Here is a 19,352-nt window from a genome sequence, read left to right on the forward strand (position 1 = left end):
GCATAGTTAAAACACTCATAAGCCTAAATTCCATCGCTATCTGGAAACTGGGCCCTGGGGTGCATTCAGTTTGTTTGAATGTTTGCCAGTTTTTGGGGAAGCTACTCTGAAAATATCGTTTACCAAGCTACCAATTATTTCACACTACAAGAAATGAAGATACACTAAAGCCACTCTTAAGAAAAACATAGCTTACTTAAAGTCACTTAGAAAAAGTAGTTCACTACATCCAAACTACTTAGTGAAAAATTATCATATCTTAATCTGAAATATAATAGACTACAATTGCAACAGATCACAGTGTCAGATGTTAATTAACATAATGTGTAATTTAGCCGACTAAACACAACAAAAAGTGAGAATTAGACACACAAAAGGTGTTTCAGGTGAGAATTAAACAGGTCTGATGCAGAAAAATTAAGTAAATCTGTGCCTACTTCACCCAAGAAGTGTATAGTTCCAGTAGTTAGCTACACCACTACATGGTAAAACATATTTGAATTTAGTTCAACTACCACCAAGCTGCTGAAAAATGTTATTCAAATTACTAAACTCAGCAAAAAAAGAAACGTCCCTTTTCTTTTGTTCTATTGAGTGTTTATTTACATTTACATTTACGTCATTTAGCAGACGCTCTTATCCAGAGCGACTTACAAATTGGTGCATTCACCTTATGATATCCAGTGGAACAACCACTTTACAATAGTACATCTATATTTTTTTTGGGGGGGGGGGGGGGGGTTAGAAGGATTACTTTATCCTATCCTAGGTATTCCTTGAAGAGGTGGGGTTTCAGGTGTCTCCGGAAGGTGGTGATTGACTCCGCTGTCCTGGCGTCGTGAGGGAGCTTGTTCCACCATTGGGGTGCCAGAGCAGCGAACAGTTTTGACTGGGCTAAAGGCAGCCCTAAAATTTGCTCAGTGCCAAAATGTTTTTTTTTCTTAGGAAACATGGGTTGATTATCTGACGACTTGTACAATGTGAAGACATTTATTGATTTCAAAGTTTTCACATTTTGATCTTCATTGTACTAGTCTTCATTGTACTAGTCTACTTAGAATTTACAGCACACTCTAACATTTCACAGATATCGTACACATGACGGTGACACGGTAGTTACAAACCTTTATAACCTCCTATTCTGCATAATAAGCTTCTATTCACTCTCAAAATGCCAGTCATTCCTGGGATGTGTTCCTAACCAAAGACCGTAAAATATATGGAAGAAGCCATCGATGACGCCACCCCACTGTTTCCTATGAGAATACTCAGCTTGTTAGATGATCAGGAAGTGCCCCTTTCAGCGTATCGCAATCTTGCTACATGGAGGAGTTTTGGAAACATTGTGCGCACAGTTTGAGCTACCCTAGGAAGGGACGTTGCAGGCCTGCTCAGTGCTGCCTCCTCTCATGGAGTATCTCAAGTTGAAGGCCACCCGAGGTACTGCAGGCTTCCATTAGCAACGAAATTATAATTATAACTTTGTCTGTGTGTGACTTTAAAGTAATCGGTTCAACGACATACATCTGGTGAAATAAAATCAATTATTGGTACCATAACTGTGTTCGATAAAATATTTATATCCACGAATATTGACCACGAAGATCGCCATTTCCCCATTTCACTATAATGGAGGAATCGATGCTGTTTTCGAAAAACAATACCGGCAGTACTGCGGTCGGCCTTCAACTCAAAATGATCAATGGGAGGGGGCAGTCATTCTCCCCTGGTTCTCACCCGCTGAGAGCATACTGTGGAATGTATCTCCACCCTTGCTACGCAAACTGCGGACAGATGTTTACGACAAGACTGGTGGAGTTACGTATAGTACTTCCAAATTGCCATGTCCTCGCTGCTGATTGAGATTGAGAGGAACCAATCGGCGCCTGGAATGTCGAAGCCTTGTCCAATCAGAAGTTCACAAATGTGGGACTTCTCTTCGTGAGCTCCTTAGTCCCTCCGTTTACAGTAAATCTTTCATTTTTTTTGTTGCTGCTGAAAGACTCCGAAAAGTAGAAACAAGACTAATTTGACTGATTCTACAATTGGCCGTTTGACGGTAAGCGATCAGTGTTTATTTATCGCGTTTTTCTGAAGTTAATATAGAAGTATTGTTTTCTCCGACGATTTTCGGACATAATGAGGGGCGCTTTCAACTTTACTTCCTGCTAAACTGACAAGGCCGAGAGACCAAGTTTCATGTCAACTTCCCTCGCCGTGACTATTGTAATGCCGTTTCTGGGTGTGTTTCTATGCTTAGGACTCAAAACAGGTCTCCTTTTAGATGAGTTTTTATGTTGAGAAATAAATAATTTGTCAGTTACAGAGTTGGGGTAGGCTGTCTTGCTTTTGCGTCAGTGTAAAAGTCATGACACACTGGCGCACCCCATTGTAGGGTGTCGCTACACTGATGCACTCGATTGTATGGTAGATAGTTTGGGCGATGGGACATCTGGCTTCATAACATTCTGTTTTAGTCAGGGAAGTTTTTTTTTTGTCTGTTTACGTCATACCCAAAGCTTGTAATCAACCTGTAAATATGAATCAAATGGGATCAATTAGCTTGCCTGTCAAGTGAAATGCACCGACCAAGAAGACCATAGTCACTAATGTACCCTGCTAGACAGTTGGCTAATTGTTTTAACTCAATAGAAGTGCTTTATAGTTTATAGAGTGCGGAGACAGCAAATGCACATTAGTGTTTACTGGAAAAGCCGAGGATAATTCACTAAGGCTGTGGTGGTTCTAATGGGAGTTGGTGTTGACTAGAGCGACCCCGTGTGGCTGCTGGGTACATTACAGTATTATGGTGCCGGAGTTGATTAAGTCGAGTTCCATTCATGTCCCTATCGTGTGTGTGTGTGTGTGTGTGTGTGTGTGTGTGTGTGTGTGTGTGTGTGTGTGTGTGTGTGTGTGTGTGTGTGTGTGTGTGTGTGTGTGTGTGTGTGTGTGTGTGTGTGTGTGTGTGTGTGTGTGTGTGTGTGTGTGTGTGTTCTCCACCACCAGTCCACCATATTGTTTGCACTCCTCTCAGATGTATGCATATTGAAATGGTGTTAAGGGAAGAGGGGAAGGACCAGAATAGAACTTGGCTGTGGTTTTGGTTCTGCTTTAGTCGTCTGTCTGCTAGTCAGTCACATGGTGCTTTATTGAGCGGAATGGGGGAAAGAAATGGTGGATAGAAATAGAGCGTCTCTAATCTGCATCACAAAGACACATCCCACTGTGGGATGTCTGCTCTAGAAAACACATTTCTATCAGACCAGTAAAGTCTTCTCTATCTGACCAGTGGTAGCCGTCTCTGTCTTTCTCACATGCTCCCACCCCTCTCGCTCCTCCTCCAGGGGAAGTCCACCGCCCCCCCGGTCACAAAATGCCGTTGGTGACGAGGAACATAGAGCCTCGCCATGTGTGCCGCCAGGTGCTCCCCAGCACCATCCGCAGTGAGCTGGAGTGTGTTACCAACATCAGCCTCGCCAACATCATACGCCAGCTAGGCAGCCTCAGTAAGTTTCCGTCTCTGTGTGTGTGATGTGAGTTTATACCTAGGGAAGTGCTTAATGAAATGTACGTGTATTGTAGTATGATTTGTGTGTCTTGTTATGTAATCATGTGTGTATGTAGGCTATAAATATACATTTGTTTGTGTAGGTAAATATGCAGAGGATGTGTTTGGAGAGCTGTTTGTGCAAGCGGGGGCGTTTGCTATCAGGGTGAACTCACTGGGTGAGAGAGTGGACCGTCTACAGGTCAAAGTCACCCAGCTCGACCCTAAAGAGGAGGAAGGTAAGAGACTGACGTTATACACAGGGATGTAACGATCAGTCCCCGGTTCAAATGATTAAGATATGAGTGCATCGGTCCCTGGTTCAAATGATTAAAGATATGAGTGCATCGGTCCCTGGTTCAAATGATTTAAGATATGAGTGCATCGGTCCCTGGTTCAAATGATTTAAGATACGAGTGCATCGGTCCCTGGTTCAAATGATTAATATACTGTATGAGTCCATCTGTCCGCGAGACCCCAAACCAATCCAAATCTAGCATGCATCGGTCAGAAATTAGATTCAAACATTACGAATCTCCGGTTCACTTAAATGTTTTGCTCCAATTACTTCATTTTTACCTTCTGAAAATACCTAATCTTTTGTGACAATTGCGTCCTCTCCTTTAGTGTTAAACTAAGCATGTAATTAAGTTGACAGTCATTGAACTACAAGTCCTTTTGCTGAACAACCCTAGGCATGTTAGTTGGTATTTATTTATTTAAACTGATTTGGTGGTTAAGAGCTTGTAACTTAGCATTTCACTGTAAAGTCTACACCTGTTGTATTGGGCGTATGTGACAAATACGATTTGATTTGACCAATAAAAGTTAGGCCTACCCCTGACCTGGCTCATCTTTGTGTAAAATGGCTTGCGCAGTATTAAGCTTTGAGTGACAACGAATGTAATTTGGTAGGTTATTTTTATTTAAAAAAATACTTTTCTTTTCAATGCGCTGTTGGAAATTGTGCTTTACCTGAATAAAAGTTGCCCTAACCTATTCAGGTACACTCTCAGCATTAGTTTTGGTAGTTTTGCTTTAACCTCTCTTGGGTATGTGGGATGTGACCGTCCCACCTGCGGGACACACTATTCAACAGCCAGTGAAAAAGCAGGGCGGCAAATTCAAAACCACCAAAATCTCATAATTCAAATTTCTCACACATACAAGTATTATAGACCATTTTATAGGTAAGACTCTCTTTAATCCAACCAAATTGTCCGATTTCAAAAAGGCTTTACGGCGAAAGCAAAACATTAGATTATGTTAGGACACCACCTAAACAAGAAAAGCCACACAGCCATTTTCCTAGCAAGGAGAGGCGTCACAAAAAAACAGAAATACAGCTAAAATTAAGCACTACGTTTTTTTACATTTTAGTCATTTAGCAGACGCTCTTATCCAGAGCGACTTATAATAGTGAATGCATACATTTCATACATTTGTATTTCTTTTTTCCCCATACTGGTCCCCCGTGGGAATTGAACCCACAACCCTGGCGTTGCAAACACCATGCTCTACCAACTGAGCCACACTTACCTTTTGATGATCTTCATCAGATGGCACTCAGGACTTCATGTTACACAATACATGTATGTTTAGTTCGATAAAGTTCATATTTATATCCAAAAAACCCATTTTACATTGGCGCGTGATGTTCAGAAATGTTTTTCCTTCAAAAACTTCTGGTGAATGAGCACATCAATTTATAGAAATACTCATCATAAACATTGATAAAATATTAAACTGTTATTCAAAGAATAATAGATGAATAAACATCTCCTTAATGCAACCGCTGTGACAGATTTAAAAAAAGCTTCACGGGGAAAGCACACTGCAATAATCTGAGTACTGCGCTCAGAAACATACACTAGGCAATACAGATACCGCCATTTTGGAGTCATCTAAAATCATAAATATCATTATAAATATTCACTTACCTTTGATGATCTTCATCAGAAGGCACTCCCAGGAATCCTAGGTCCACAATACATTTTGTTTTGTTCGATAAAGTCCATAATTTATGTCCAAATACCTCCTTGTTTGTGCATTCAGTAAGCAACTCCAAATGTAGGAAGCGCGCTGAAAATTTCACGACAAAGTCAAAGAAAGTTCTATTTACGTTCGTAGAAACATGTCAAATCATGTATAGCATCAATCTTTAGGGCCTTTTTAACATAACATTTCAATAATATTCCAACCAAACGATTCCAATGTCTTGAAAAATGTAATGGAACACAGCTACCTCTCATGTGAATACGCGCCAATGAACTCATGACCTTTCCTGAGTCAACAACTTCCAACTTCCTTTGTTCGCTCTCTGTTCACCATAGAAGCCTCAAACAACTCTAGTGGAAGCCTTAGGAAGTGCAAAATGAACCCTAAGTCACTGTGTGTTAGATAGGCAATCACTTGAAAAAAACTACAAGCCTCAGATTTCCCACTTCCTGGTTGGATTTTTCTCAGGGTTTTGCCTGCCATATGAGTTCTGTTATACTCACAGACATCATTCAAACAGTTTTAGAAACTTCAGAGTGTTTTCTATCCAAATCTACTAATAATATGCATATCTTACCTTCTGAGTCTGAGTAGCAGACAGTTTAATTTGGGCACACCTTTCATCCGGACGTCAAAATACTGCCCCCTACCTTAGAGAAGTTTAAACAATCAGTGTATATGGTCATTTTTCGATATAGAGGTTAAAGTTAATAATTTCATAATCACTTTTGCTATCCGCTCTGCATGGCCGAAGCAGGAGAGGAAAAGAAGCTCACTCCTAGTCCTTCAACTTCCAAACAGCCTAAACCATTTGATTATGAGACGGGTGAAATCCAAAGTTAAGCTTGATATTGGTTGGCTATGTCATAGCACATTTTGTTAAGATACATATTTATACATTACTTGCTCTTAACACTTTTATTTTTTTGTATATATATAAAAAAAAAGGCAAATTAAATGAATTGGTAGGTTCAGATCAAAAGTGTGTTGGTGGTGGGGACTAAAAGCAAACATTTCTCCCCCTAACTGACAGTGGGGTGGTGGATGCCCAGTTTCCCATATGGCTCACGTCAGGTGCCCACATACACTATAGACACATTGATGGGTTCTGATTTGTTATTTATGAAATATACTTATTCATTTCACTGAGGGAGAGAGGGTAATGTATACATTATGTCAGGATATGTTATTGTTAGCCATCAGTATCCTATGGGAGGAGAAACAGTCTGGTGCCCACATACACTATATATATATACACACGCACGCACACACACACACCCCCCCAGCTCGGAGAGGCCCAGCTCATGAGCTCCATCAGCAGCAGAATTTAATTTAGAATGGAAAAAAAATGTGATTTTGCAATAAATGTTAGTGCGTCGAATACTATCCCATTGAACTACATCGATTCGTTCCTCAAATCGTTTCAAACTAAAACGCATCGTTCCTGTATCATATCGGACTCCATGTATCTAGATATGTATCCAATCGTCTTGAAAGGGAAATGTGCACATCCCTCATTTATACACCACGGGGTGGTCTCCCGGACACAGTTTTAAGCATCGAGTAAAAAACTATTTCAATGGGGAATCTTAATTGAACGTGACTTTTTTTAAAGTTCCTAACTGGTACGACCTATGTCCAGTAAACCCGCTGTATGTTACATAAAAACAGTGCATTGTGTTTAGCATTCAAGTCAGAATTCAGTAGATGTAATATAACAGATACTGTTTGCTTCTGTCTCAAACAACATAAATACTAACCCTAACTCTGTCTCATTCTCTCTTCTCTATCTCCACCCTCCCTCAATCTATCTCTCCTAGTCTCTCTGCAGGCCATCACCCAGAAGAAAGCGTTTCATAGTAATCTGACTCAGGACCAGCAGTTATTCTGTAGACCCTCTTTACCACTGCCTGTACAGGAGACTTATCTGACCTGTAATCCTCCTCCACCACTCAACAACCTCAGCCAGTACAGGTACACACACACACCTCAGCTAAGGCGAGGACGGCTCATAATAATGGCGTGAAGGGTATCAAACTCATTAACTTTTTCCGTTCATTTTTTATATATTTATCTCATTTAAAAAAAAGTATGACACCTGCTCGTTGAACATCCACCCTTCTGGGAAGGCTTTCCACTAGATGTTGGGACATTGCTGCGGGGACACAAAAGCATTAATGAGGTCGGGCACTGATGTTGGGTGATTAGGCCTGACTCGCAGTCGGAATCCAATTCATCCCAAAGGTCTTCGATGGGGTTGAGTTCAGGGCTCTGTGCAGGCCAGTCAAGTTATTCCACACCGATCTCGACAAACCATATCTGTATGGACCTCACTTTGTGCACGGGGGCATTGTCATGCTGAAACAGGAAAGGCCCTTACCCAAACTGTTGCCACAAAGTTGGAAGCACAGAATCGTCTAGAATGTCATTGTATGCTGTACCGTTAAGATTTCCCTTCACTGGAACTAAGCGGCCTGGCCCGAACCATGAAAAACAGCCCCAGACCATTATTCCTCCCTCATCAAACTTTACATTTTGCACTATGTATAGGGGTGGGTAGTGTTCCCCTGGATTCCGCCAAACCCAGATTCGACTGCCGGACTGCCAGATGGTGAAGTGTCATTCATCACTCCAGAGAAGGCGTTTCCACTGCTCCAGAGTCCAATGGGGGCGAGCTTTACACCACTCCAGCCAAGGTTGGCATTGATCTTAGGCTGCTCGGCCATGGAAAACCATTTCATGAAGCTCCCGACAAACAGTGCTTGTGCTGACGTTGCTTCCAGAGGCACTGAGTACAACATTTTAATGCTCTTCACCACTCGGCGGTTCCGTTCTGTGAGCTTGTGTGGCCTACCACTTCACTGCTGAGCCGTTGTTGCTCCTAGACGTTTCCACTTTACAATAACAGCACTTACAGTTGGCCAAGCAGCTCTAGCAGGGCAGAAATGTAATGAACTCACTTGTTGGAAAGGTGGCATCCTATGACGTTGCCACATTGCATGTCAATGAGCTCTTTAAGGCCATTCTACTGCCATTGTTTTGTCTATGGAGATTGCAGCGGGTGTGGCTGAAATAGCCAAATCCACACATTTTGACGGGGTGTCCACATACTTTTGTGTATGTAGTGTACTTTCTGAAGGCACTGTAGCTGGCTAGACTTAACATTCTAAATAATGTAGCTGACATGCCTAATTCAGTGACCAACTTTCACCTTGTCTATTCTTACTCTTTTACTGACATCAGTGACTGACATAAATGGACCCTTGTCTATTCTACTATTCTTACACTTTTTTTTTGGGGGGGGGGGGTCGGGGGCCCTAAGCGACCCTACACACACACACACACTGATATTGTCTGTTGTCATGATTAGGGACGATGGGAAGGATGCTCTGAAGTTCTACACGGACCCGTCTTACTTCTTTGACCTGTGGAAGGAGAAGATGCTGCAGGACACCAAGGACATCATGAAGGAGAGACGCAAACACAGGGTAACCACACACTTCAATTCGACAGTAGTTTGTTTTTGGCCTGTTGGGAAATGTACGTCCTCCTCTTAAACAGTATTGAAATGCACTTATAGCTTTGTTAAACTCTTTTCTGTTTCTTTTTGACTCTTTCCCCCTCTCTTTCTCTCCCCGCTCTCTGTCCCGCTCTCTTTCTCCCTCCCTGTCTCTCCCTCCCTGTCTCTCCCCGCTCTCTGTCCCGCTCTCTTTCTCCCTCCCTGTCTCTCCCCGCTCTCTGTCCCGCTCTCTTTCTCCCTCCCTGTCTCTCCCTCCCTGTCTCTCCCCGCTCTCTGTCCCGCTCTCTTTCTCCCTCCCTGTCTCTCCCCGCTCTCTGTCCCGCTCTCTTTCTCCCTCCCTGTCTCTCCCTCCCTGTCTCTCCCCGCTCTCTGTCCCGCTCTCTTTCTCCCTCCCTGTCTCTCCCCGCTCTCTGTCCCGCTCTCTTTCTCCCTCCCTGTCTCTCCCTCCGTCTCTCTTTCTCTATCTGTCTGAGTAGAAGGAGAAGAAGGACAATCAAAATATGCGGACTCTGAATCCCAGAAAGATCAAGACCAGAAAGGATGAGTGGGAACGGCGCAAGATGGGGGAAGAGTTTGTGGTACCCAAGAACGACATGGGGTGAGAGATGGAGAGAGAATGAGAACAGGGAGAGCGATGGAGAGAGAATGAGAACAGGGAGAGCGATGGAGAGAGAATGAGAACAGGGAGAGAGATGGAGAGAGAATGAGAACAGGGAGAGCGATGGAGAGAGAATGAGAGAGAATGAGAACAGGGAGAGAGATGGAGAGAGAATGAGAACAGGGAGAGAGATGGAGAGAGAATGAGAACAGGGAGAGCGATGGAGAGAGAATGAGAACAGGGAGAGCGATGGAGAGAGATGGAGAGAGAATGAGAACAGGGAGAGCGATGGAGAGAGAATGAGAGAGAATGAGAACAGGGAGAGAGATGGAGAGAGAATGAGAACAGGGAGAGAGATGGAGAGAGAATGAGAGAGAATGAGAACAGGGAGAGAGATGGAGAGAGAATGAGAACAGGGAGAGAGATGGAGAGAGAATGAGAGAGAATGAGAACAGGGAGAGAGATGGAGAGAGAATGAGAACAGGGAGAGCGATGGAGAGAGAATGAGAACAGGGAGAGAGATGGAGAGAGAATGAGAACAGGGAGAACAGGGAGAGAGATGGAGAGAGAATGAGAACAGGGAGAGAGATGGAGAGAGAATGAGAACAGGGAGAGAGATGGAGAGAGAATGAGAACAGGGAGAGAGATGGAGAGAGAATGAGAACAGGGAGAGAGATGGAGAGAGAATGAGAGAGAATGAGAACAGGGAGAGAGATGGAGAGAGAATGAGAACAGGGAGAGAGATGGAGAGAGAATGAGAGAGAATGAGAACAGGGAGAGAGATGGAGAGAGAATGAGAACAGGGAGAGCGATGGAGAGAGAATGAGAACAGGGAGAGAGATGGAGAGAGAATGAGAACAGGGAGAGCGATGGAGAGAGAATGAGAGAGAATGAGAACAGGGAGAGAGATGGAGAGAGAATGAGAACAGGGAGAGAGATGGAGAGAGAATGAGAACAGGGAGAGCGATGGAGAGAATGAGAACAGGGAGAGCGATGGAGAGAGAATGAGAGCGATGGAGAGAATGAGAACAGGGAGAGCGATGGAGAGAGAATGAGAACAGGGAGAGCGATGGAGAGAGAATGAGAACAGGGAGAGGGAGTGTGAGAACAGGGAGAGGGAGTGTGAGAACAGGGAGAGGGAGTGTGAGAACAGGGAGAGGGAGTGTGAGAACAGGGAGAGGGAGTGTGAGAACAGGGAGAGAGGGAGTGTGAGAACAGGGAGAGAGGGAGTGTGAGAACAGGGAGAGAGGGAGTGTGAGAACAGGGAGAGGGAGTGTGAGAACAGGGAGAGGGAGTGTGAGAACAGGGAGAGGGAGGAGAGAGAATGAGAGAGAGGGAGTGTGAGAACAGGGAGAGAGAGGAGAGAGGAAGAGAGAATGAGAACAGGGAGAGAGAGAAGTGAGAATGAGAACAGGGAGAGAAAGTGAGAAGAGTGAGAACAGGGAGAGAGATGGAGAGAGAATGAGAACAGGGAGAGAGGCTATATGAAGGGGAGAGAGAGAATATGAGGGAGGTTCTGAGTCTGTAGGGGAGAGGGTTGTCCTATAGAATGGTTTTAAACGGTTTAATTGCGGTGTCTTGTCTTTGATCAAAATATTCATTTTTTTGTCTGTACCCATGTATCTTGGTGTGTGTAGAGAATCTCTTGAGGGTCTGAATGGCAGTATTGGTTCAGGAGAAGGCTGTTATTCCGCTGATGGTTTAGACCAGAGTACAGGGTCGTACGCCTTCGATCCCGGCTCCCCGCTCCCTCCCCCCGCTCCCGATGACTTCCTGCCCCCTCCACCCCCAGACATGACGTAAGTAGAGGATGGAGGGGAACAGTGTTTGCACCTCATAATTTACCAAATACTGTCGTTTTTACACGTATTTTATGCTAATTTAGCATTGTTAGCATTAGCGTCTACTCGCCAGTCAACACCCTTCATCTCCAGTGGTCAGAATCGTTTGGATACAGAGTGTTTTGGAGAATCCGTGCCCTGTTCCTAATCCATCCCGTGCACTCTCATTGGCAGGTATGACGGACAGTACGGAGCACCAACCCAGAAGCGCACCAGCGTTCTGAGCCCCACACACCCTCCTCCAGCCCCTCCCATGACCTCTTCTGCTTCCAGTGGCTCTCGGCCCAACCTGGCCCCTCCCCCTGCCCCACCTCCCCCTCCCCCCTCTGGATTTGACTCCTCCCCTCCCGCTCCCCCTCCTGTCTTCTTCTCTGCCTATCCCTCCCCCCCTGCCCCACCTTCCCCTCTCTCCCAGAGCACCATCTCTCCACCTCCTCCCCCCTCTCTCCCCCAGGGTGGTGGCGCACCTCCTCCTCCTCCTCCCCCGCCTCCCCCAGGCCCCCCTCCCCTCTCTTCTGGCCTCCCCCTCCCTCCTTCTCCATTGGGGCTCCCCCTCCTCTCAAACCCACCCAGGTTCAGCCAGAAGCCCCCGCTGACGCTCATAATGACTTGCTGTCAGCTATCCGGCAAGGTACGACACACACAGAGACACACAGATAGATAGATAGATAGATACTAGTACACATAAACACACCCTAAACCCCCCACCCCCCGCTCTCTCTTGCAGGTTTTAACCTTCGTAAAGTGGAGGAACAGAAAGAACAGGAGAAGAAGGATAACTACGGCAACGACGTAGCGGCCATCTTGTCTCGCCGTATTGCTGTGGAGTGCAGCGATAGCGAAGACGACTCCTCGGAGTTGGACGATGACGATTGGTCCGAGTGAGGCCTCCTTTACCACCACCATTATGGTCTTCCTCAGTCCTCCTCGGAGAGAATGCATCATGTCCTTTTGCCATTACTTCTTCATAACCAATGATCTGAGGAGTAGAGGGCCAAAGATGAGTGTATCCTCTTCCACACTCCTGTCTAAGCCAGTCACATTCCCTGTGTGCCAGTCACATTCCCTGTGTGCCAGTCACATTCCCTGTGTGCCAGTCACATTCCCTGTGTGTTTTATGTAGAACTTAACTGAGAAGCCGATAACTTCAGTATGGAGAACAGTCCAAATATCAAAAACCCAATTATTTCTAAAGGGCACATGGCCAAAGGTGTGTGTGTGTGGTAATGAGAATTATACTCACAGATAACATAGTATACCGTATAGATATTGATCCTTACATACAGACACACAGTCCCATAATGGTTTAACTGATGAACTGTGTTATGTATTAAGAATCATATTTGACTTTATGATAGTTATAAGATGTGCTAAATGAGGCACAACAAACTTTTTTTTTTATTGCAGTTTTTGTTTTTTTCCCCTGTCTTTTGCGCTGTTGTTGGCATGGGGATGGTTACCTAGGTGACGGAGGGACTCATTAACAGGTGGGGGGGATAGAAATATAATGTATTTATATATAAATAGGGGGACGTTCAGCTGAATAAAATGTTCTGAACCTATCTAAACGTTCTGAAATGTTCCGATTCAGCTCTGGCTCAATAAAACCATGTCCCATGTCAGTCAAAACATGCTCTGCCCAATAAGTGATCCCTCTCTTGCTCTAGTCCCGCCCCTCAAGTGCCTTTTGCTTTTCATGTTTATGTGCGAGGAGGATGACGTTACCCTTGGACACTGATCTAAGGTCAGGTTTGTATCGGTCCCATCACCATAGGATTGGATGATGCGTCACTGATCCTAGATCTGTGTCTGAGACAACTTGATCGTCTTCTGTTTGTTTTAAATCCAAAGTGTAAAGCCACAATCAGACCTGAACATGTTATTATCCAACCACCTGTTTCTGCTTGTCCTGTCTGTCTCAACTTTATCAGTGACGATTATTACAATAATAAAGATACAATGAACTACAGTGTTTGTGTGTCAATGAGTTCCTGTCCAGTTTTTATCCACGTATTTTTCTTTTGTCAGTCTAGATGTTCAAGATCCTCCTATTGAAGAACGTGGAGTTGGATTGGACACACCCTTCAGAATTGTCTATCAACATCATTTGCCAGTCCCTGAAATGGAAAGAAACAGAGAGAGACCCAGAAATATTTGGAGTAGAGGAGTCCAGACAGAAATAACAGAGTGACCTGGAAACTTGGCATGAACTGTGCGATGGAGGACATTCTTCAATGGGCTCTGCTCCTTCTAGGAGCCAAGTGCTTCAAGGCCCAGTGCAGAACATTTAGATTTTCCTGTTTAATATACAGTACCAGTCAAAAGTTGACACACCTACTCATTCCAGGGTTTTTCTTTATTTTTTAGTATTTTCTACATTGTAGAATAATAACGAAGACAAACTATGAAATAACACATATGGAATCATGTAGTAGCCCCAAAAATGTTCAACAAATCAAAATATATTTTATATTTGAGATTCTTCAGAGTAGCCACCCTTTGCCTTGATGACAGCGTTGGTATCATTACCAATTGGGTGGAAACCTACCTACAGCCACTTAAAAGTTTGTTTTTGGACATTCATTTCCTCAAGTTTAGATTCTAATTGTGTCTGGACTAAGTTGTTTTCATTGATCTGTTCGTCAGTGTCGACAGAGTACGCTGCTACCCTGTCATTTAAAGTAGTAGTAAAGTAGTAGAATTGCATCTTTTATTTAACTAGGCAAGTCATTTAAGAATAAATTCTTATTTACAATGAAGGCCTATACCGGCCAAACCCAGACAGCGCTGGGACTTCCAATCACAGCCAGATCTGATACAGCCTGGATTCAAACCAGGGACTGTAGTGACACCTCTTGCACTGAGATGCAGAGCCTTAGACCGCTACACCACTCAGGAACATGAAATATATGAATAAAATAAAGAAGAATCGTATCTGCTACAGCCTAAAGTCCAGGCTTCTACACTATATACGTTCAGCCATGCAATGAACAGTCTTATTTTGCAAACAGTTACATTATCTTAAATTATGACTATCCAATCTACTCATCACATTACAAATGGCAGGTTATATTACATAAGTCTGCAAATGCAATGATGCATGAAATGCTTTATTATAAAGGTGCATTTTTATGTTGAAAATGATCTTCCCTAAACTTGAAACTCATTCGTTGCTGATGAATGTACTTAATTGTTACCCAGAAATGATTTGATATTGAGATAAAAATTGCTGCGAAGGAACTTTAAGTAAGTCCATTGAGTGTGTGTGTTCACGAATTTGCTCGAGTAGAATGAGGGAGACCCTACTTCATTTTTTGCATACAAAATAAATTCGCTTTTATTTTGAAGTAGAAAAAGACAACATTTGTACATTTTATATAAAACAACATTGTGCAAACTGAAACCTTTTCAGAGATAGTCACAGTCCCTTTGACACTACCCTTTCTAAGTGTTCTGGAGTTCACCGACAGCAGCATAGTATATAGTCCCACCAAACCATCCAAAGGCTTATAATATCATATCATAGTATCGTTGTATAGACCCACTTTCCCGTGCTCCTAAAGCATGTATGTTGGATCCAGATGAATTACGTTGGACCTCTGTGATTGCATCAGACTGGATGGTCTACATGTTAGGTGAGGATGAGGCACATGTTGAGATGATACAGTACGTACGATTTTATTCCAGCTGATTCCAAAATGGCTGTCTTCTGGAACAGTACATTCTCATTGCTTCTTATCTGAAGTGCAAGTGATGATGATGTTCTCTATTGGTTTTTCACGTATATGGGGCTGTGTGTGTGTGTGTGTGTGTGTGTGTGTGTGTGTGTGTGTGTGTGTGTGTGTGTGTGTGTGTGTGTGTGTGTGTGTGTGTGTGTGTGTGTGTGTGTGTGTGTGTGTGTGTGTGTGTGTGTGTGTGTGTGTGTGTGTGTGTGTGTGTGTGTGTGTGTGTGTGTGTGTGTGTGTGTCCATCCTACACATCAACAGGCCTGTGTGTGTTGTGTCTGTGAGGACAGCAGGCGTGCAGCAGCACCAGTCGTATGTCTCTGTTCCTCAGGCTATACAGTAGAGGGTTGAGCAGAGAGTTCCCCGCTGCCGGCACTAGCGTAGCGTACGTATACAGGGGCGAGCTAGATGCGTCGCCCAGCAATCCGTAGAGGGCGAAGGGCGTCCAGCAGCTGACGAACACTCCGAGGACTAACAACAGCCGAGAGAGTCCCTTACCCCGGCCCCCGTGCTTACTGGCATACGATTGGTCGTCAGGCAGGAAGTGCCTCTGCGTGGCGATGGCGTGGGCGTGCCTCCTTGCGACACGGCAGATCCCGGTGTACAGCTGCAGCGTGACCATGACGACCAGAAGGAAGCCGCCGCAGAGCAACGACAGGTATGTCCGGGTCAGGGGTCGCGCAACGGAACAGGATGTGATGTCATTGAGGCAGTGCCACCCCAGCACCGGCCCCGAGCCAATCAGACACGACCCCAGCCAGACGAGTGCCAGAAGACCAGCGGCACAGCGGCGGGAGTGGCGGGAGCCGTAGGTGAGGGCGTGGCTTAGAGACAGGTAACGATCCAGGGCCACGCCCATCAGGCTGAGGAGGGAGGCCGTCAGTGATGTCGCCAGCAACCCTGCCGTCATCAGCTCCGACCAATCAGTGGGCTCCACACAAAACAGGAAGAGGAAGTGGAGGATCAAAGCCACGCCCGCCAGCAGGTCAGCTAATGCCAGACTGGCAAGGAGTAGGAAGACAGGAGCGCGGAGAGAAGGCGTGGCCAAGATGGCAGCCACTACGATGGCGTTTTCGGACACGATGAGAGTTCCCGATACGCACAGTGCCACTCCCCATAGGCTGAGAGGTGAGGCCTCAGGCACGGCCGTGGGATCTGATTGGTCCAGCAGGGAAAGATGTGAAGACATCCCTGAACCTGAAGACTCCTCGAACCAAACGTCAGAGTCATTTTGGGTCATTATGGGTCAAACACACCACACCTGAGAGAGAGAGAGAGAAAGAGAGATAGAGAAAGAGAAGATACAGAAATGTTAATACACATTTTCACTGTACTAATAGCAGCAGCTCTTCCTCCTCTTCTGTCTTCCCTGCACGTGAGTAGTTGATAACCACAGCAGACAGCCACCCTGTGCTGGGGCTGCATCTCAATAGTCTACAGTGGCTTCCTCTCCTGGGTCTTCGGCCACTTCGTCCATCTGTCAAGAGGTCCGGGCCTTTATGACACAGGAGGAAGGGCACTTGAACTACTGGTCCAACTCAAACTGCTCTCTCAAAGGAGAGACTCAGCGTGCTCCTCACATTGCTCTGGGACCATTCCATTCCATTGATCTGGGACCATTCCATTCCATTGCTATGGGACCATTCCATTCCATTGCTATGGGACCATTCCATTCCATTGCTATGGGACCATTCCATTGCTATGGGACCATTCCATTCCATTGCTCTGGGACCATTCCATTCCATTGCTCTGGGACCATTCCAATCCATTGCTATGGGACCATTCCATTCCATTGCTATGGGACCATTCCAATCCATTGCTCTGGGACCATTCCGTTCCATTGCTATGGGACCATTCCATTCCATTGCTATGGGACCATTCCATTCCATTGCTCTGGGACCATTCCGTTCCATTGCCTGATCTCTACTCTTCTCTCTGAAATGTTCACCCCCCCTCATTGATTTACAAGGTATAGAAAGCAATGTAAGACATATGGTGACAAATCCCTGTCTAGCCTACGTCCAACCAATGCTTTTAAATCCATGAGGGCGAGTGAAGGAGTGCACACTCCAGGGAGAAGGAGGAGAAGACTGCAGCCCTTCTCGTGACTCCTCTCCACTCTTCTCCTATAGTACAGTGGGGAGTGTTTTGTAACAGATTTTCAGCATCTTGGAAAACCATGTCAATATGCTCTGGCTCTGATAAATCATTTGACGTTTACAAAATCTACACATTACATACCACATACAGACAGACAGACAGACAGACAGACAGACAGACAGACAGACAGACAGACAGACAGACAGACAGACAGACAGACAGACAGACAGACAGACAGACAGACAGACACTGCAAAATATCTTACCTTCTATTGATAAAAATACCTTGATCACGATTCTTCCAAATCAGCTCTGTTCACAGAGCATTCAGGAGACAGTGATGCCGTGATGCTGTCCTTGTGTCTCGGTGTATCGGTATATCGATGGTTGGTTATATCTCAGAAAAGGCTTGTCTGATTGTCCCCATCAGAGTAATAACATATTCTCAGTTTCTCCGGGTGGTGCGAACGCCAGAATGACTGGATGGATCTAATGCGCGCAGGGTTCTTCACTAGGGAAGGTCTGTCTGACGTCAGTGGTGGTGAGCTTCAGCCAATGAGGTGCTAGGAGAGACGAGGGGTGTGATGGGGGACTCCTGTAGAGGAATTTCATTCAGAAAAATGCGACAGCTTCCTGCCCCTCCCACTGCGGCTTGCCTCGTGTGCACCTTTCCCGTAAATAATCCCCTGTACACTCCTTCCGACACATACACACACACCACAGTAGAGATTCTGATCAATGGGAATTCATTAGGTTTGGAGAGAGGGCTGACGCCTTGAGGAGCTGTCCAAGGTGCTGTAACGAAGCTATGTGCTAGAAATTGCTTTAATCAATTGGTTTGACTGTTTTTATGTGGGTATTAAATAATACAACAAGAATACATTGAAGCTCATACGTGTAGTTTTCTATGCAGAATTGGAAAAGGGGACAGGTGAAGTGTTTATGTCATTCAATAAGCAAAAGGTGCATGAATAGGCTACATAGGCCCTTCAGTCCCAAGGTGAGTCACTGGCTACATAGGTCCTTCAGTCCCAAGCTGAGTCACTGGCTACATAGGCCCTCCAGTCCCAAGGTGAGTCACTGGCTACATAGACCCTACAGTCCCAAGGTGAGTCACTGGCTACATAGACCCTACAGTCCCAAGGTGAGTCACTGGCTACATAGGTCCTTCAGTCCCAAGCTGAGTCACTGGCTACATAGGCCTTCAGTCCCAAGGTGAGTCACTGGCTACATAGGCCCTACAGTCCCAAGCTGAGTCACTGGCTACATAGGCCCTTCAGTCCCAAGGTGAGTCACTGGCTACATAGGCCGTTCAGTCCCAAGGTGAGTCACTGGCTACATAAGCCCTTCAGTCCCAAGGTGAGTCACTGGCTACATAGACCCTTCAGTCCCAAGCTGAGTCACTGGCTACATAGGCCCTTCAGTCCCAAGGTGAGTCACTGGCTACATAGACCCTACAGTCCCAAGGTGAGTCACTGGCTACATAGGCCTTCAGTCCCAAGGTGAGTCACTGGCTACATAGGCCTTCAGTCCCAAGGTGAGTCACTGGCTACATAGGCCTTCAGTCCCAAGGTGAGTCACTGGCTACATAGGCCTTCAGTCCCAACGTGAGTCACTGCCTACATAGACCTTACAGTCCCAAGTTGAGTCACTGGCTACATAGACCCTACAGTCCCAAGGTGAGTCACTGGCTACATAGACCCTACAGTCCCAAGGTGAGTCACTGGCTACATAGACCCTACAGTCCCAAGGTGAGTCACTGGCTAAGCACCGTTTGTCTTGGATGAATCATGAATTATTATTTGATAAAAAAGTGAGTAGGCTAGCCTATATATCTATATATCTATGTAGTCCTACAATGTCCAGGATTTTTGAAAGATATCAAATCAGTAATGTATAATATTTATTATTATTATTAGAATAATAGTGTCATTATCTATTTTGAGTCATGATCAGCTGATCGGTTAAGGATGTAGGATATCAGATGATCGATTATTGATTATTGATAGACACATCGGTGAAAC

General features: G+C 45.0%; 2 protein-coding genes across 2 annotated transcripts; one reads left to right on the forward strand and one right to left on the reverse strand.

Moving 5' to 3' along the window:
• Nucleotides 1-1,803: 1,803 nt before the first annotated feature.
• On the forward strand, nt 1,804-13,473 carry LOC106570637 (wiskott-Aldrich syndrome protein family member 2-like). Its single transcript, XM_014143106.2, is given in 10 exon segments — nt 1,804-2,059; nt 3,345-3,506; nt 3,652-3,786; nt 7,366-7,519; nt 8,916-9,033; nt 9,542-9,663; nt 11,301-11,462; nt 11,679-12,009; nt 12,012-12,135; nt 12,232-13,473. Coding segments are annotated over 9 exon segments (1,437 nt in total). The 5' UTR covers nt 1,804-2,059; nt 3,345-3,373; the 3' UTR covers nt 12,390-13,473.
• A 1,980-nt stretch (nt 13,474-15,453) lies between these two features.
• On the reverse strand, nt 15,454-19,125 carry LOC106570642 (G-protein coupled receptor 3-like). The gene has a single exon (XM_045693781.1). It carries the CDS (start codon nt 16,467-16,469, stop codon nt 15,477-15,479), a length of 993 nt encoding a protein of 330 aa, XP_045549737.1. The 5' UTR covers nt 16,470-19,125; the 3' UTR covers nt 15,454-15,476.
• Nucleotides 19,126-19,352: the final 227 nt, after the last annotated feature.

This window comes from Salmo salar, chromosome ssa14, assembly GCF_905237065.1.
Source record: "Salmo salar chromosome ssa14, Ssal_v3.1, whole genome shotgun sequence".
NCBI classification, from domain to species: domain Eukaryota; kingdom Metazoa; phylum Chordata; class Actinopteri; order Salmoniformes; family Salmonidae; genus Salmo; species Salmo salar.

Bases quoted from the DNA above. Each gene is read 5' to 3' on its own strand.
- LOC106570642 (XM_045693781.1), bottom strand. From the start codon at position 16,469: ATGACCCAAAATGACTCTGACGTTTGGTTCGAGGAGTCTTCAGGTTCA.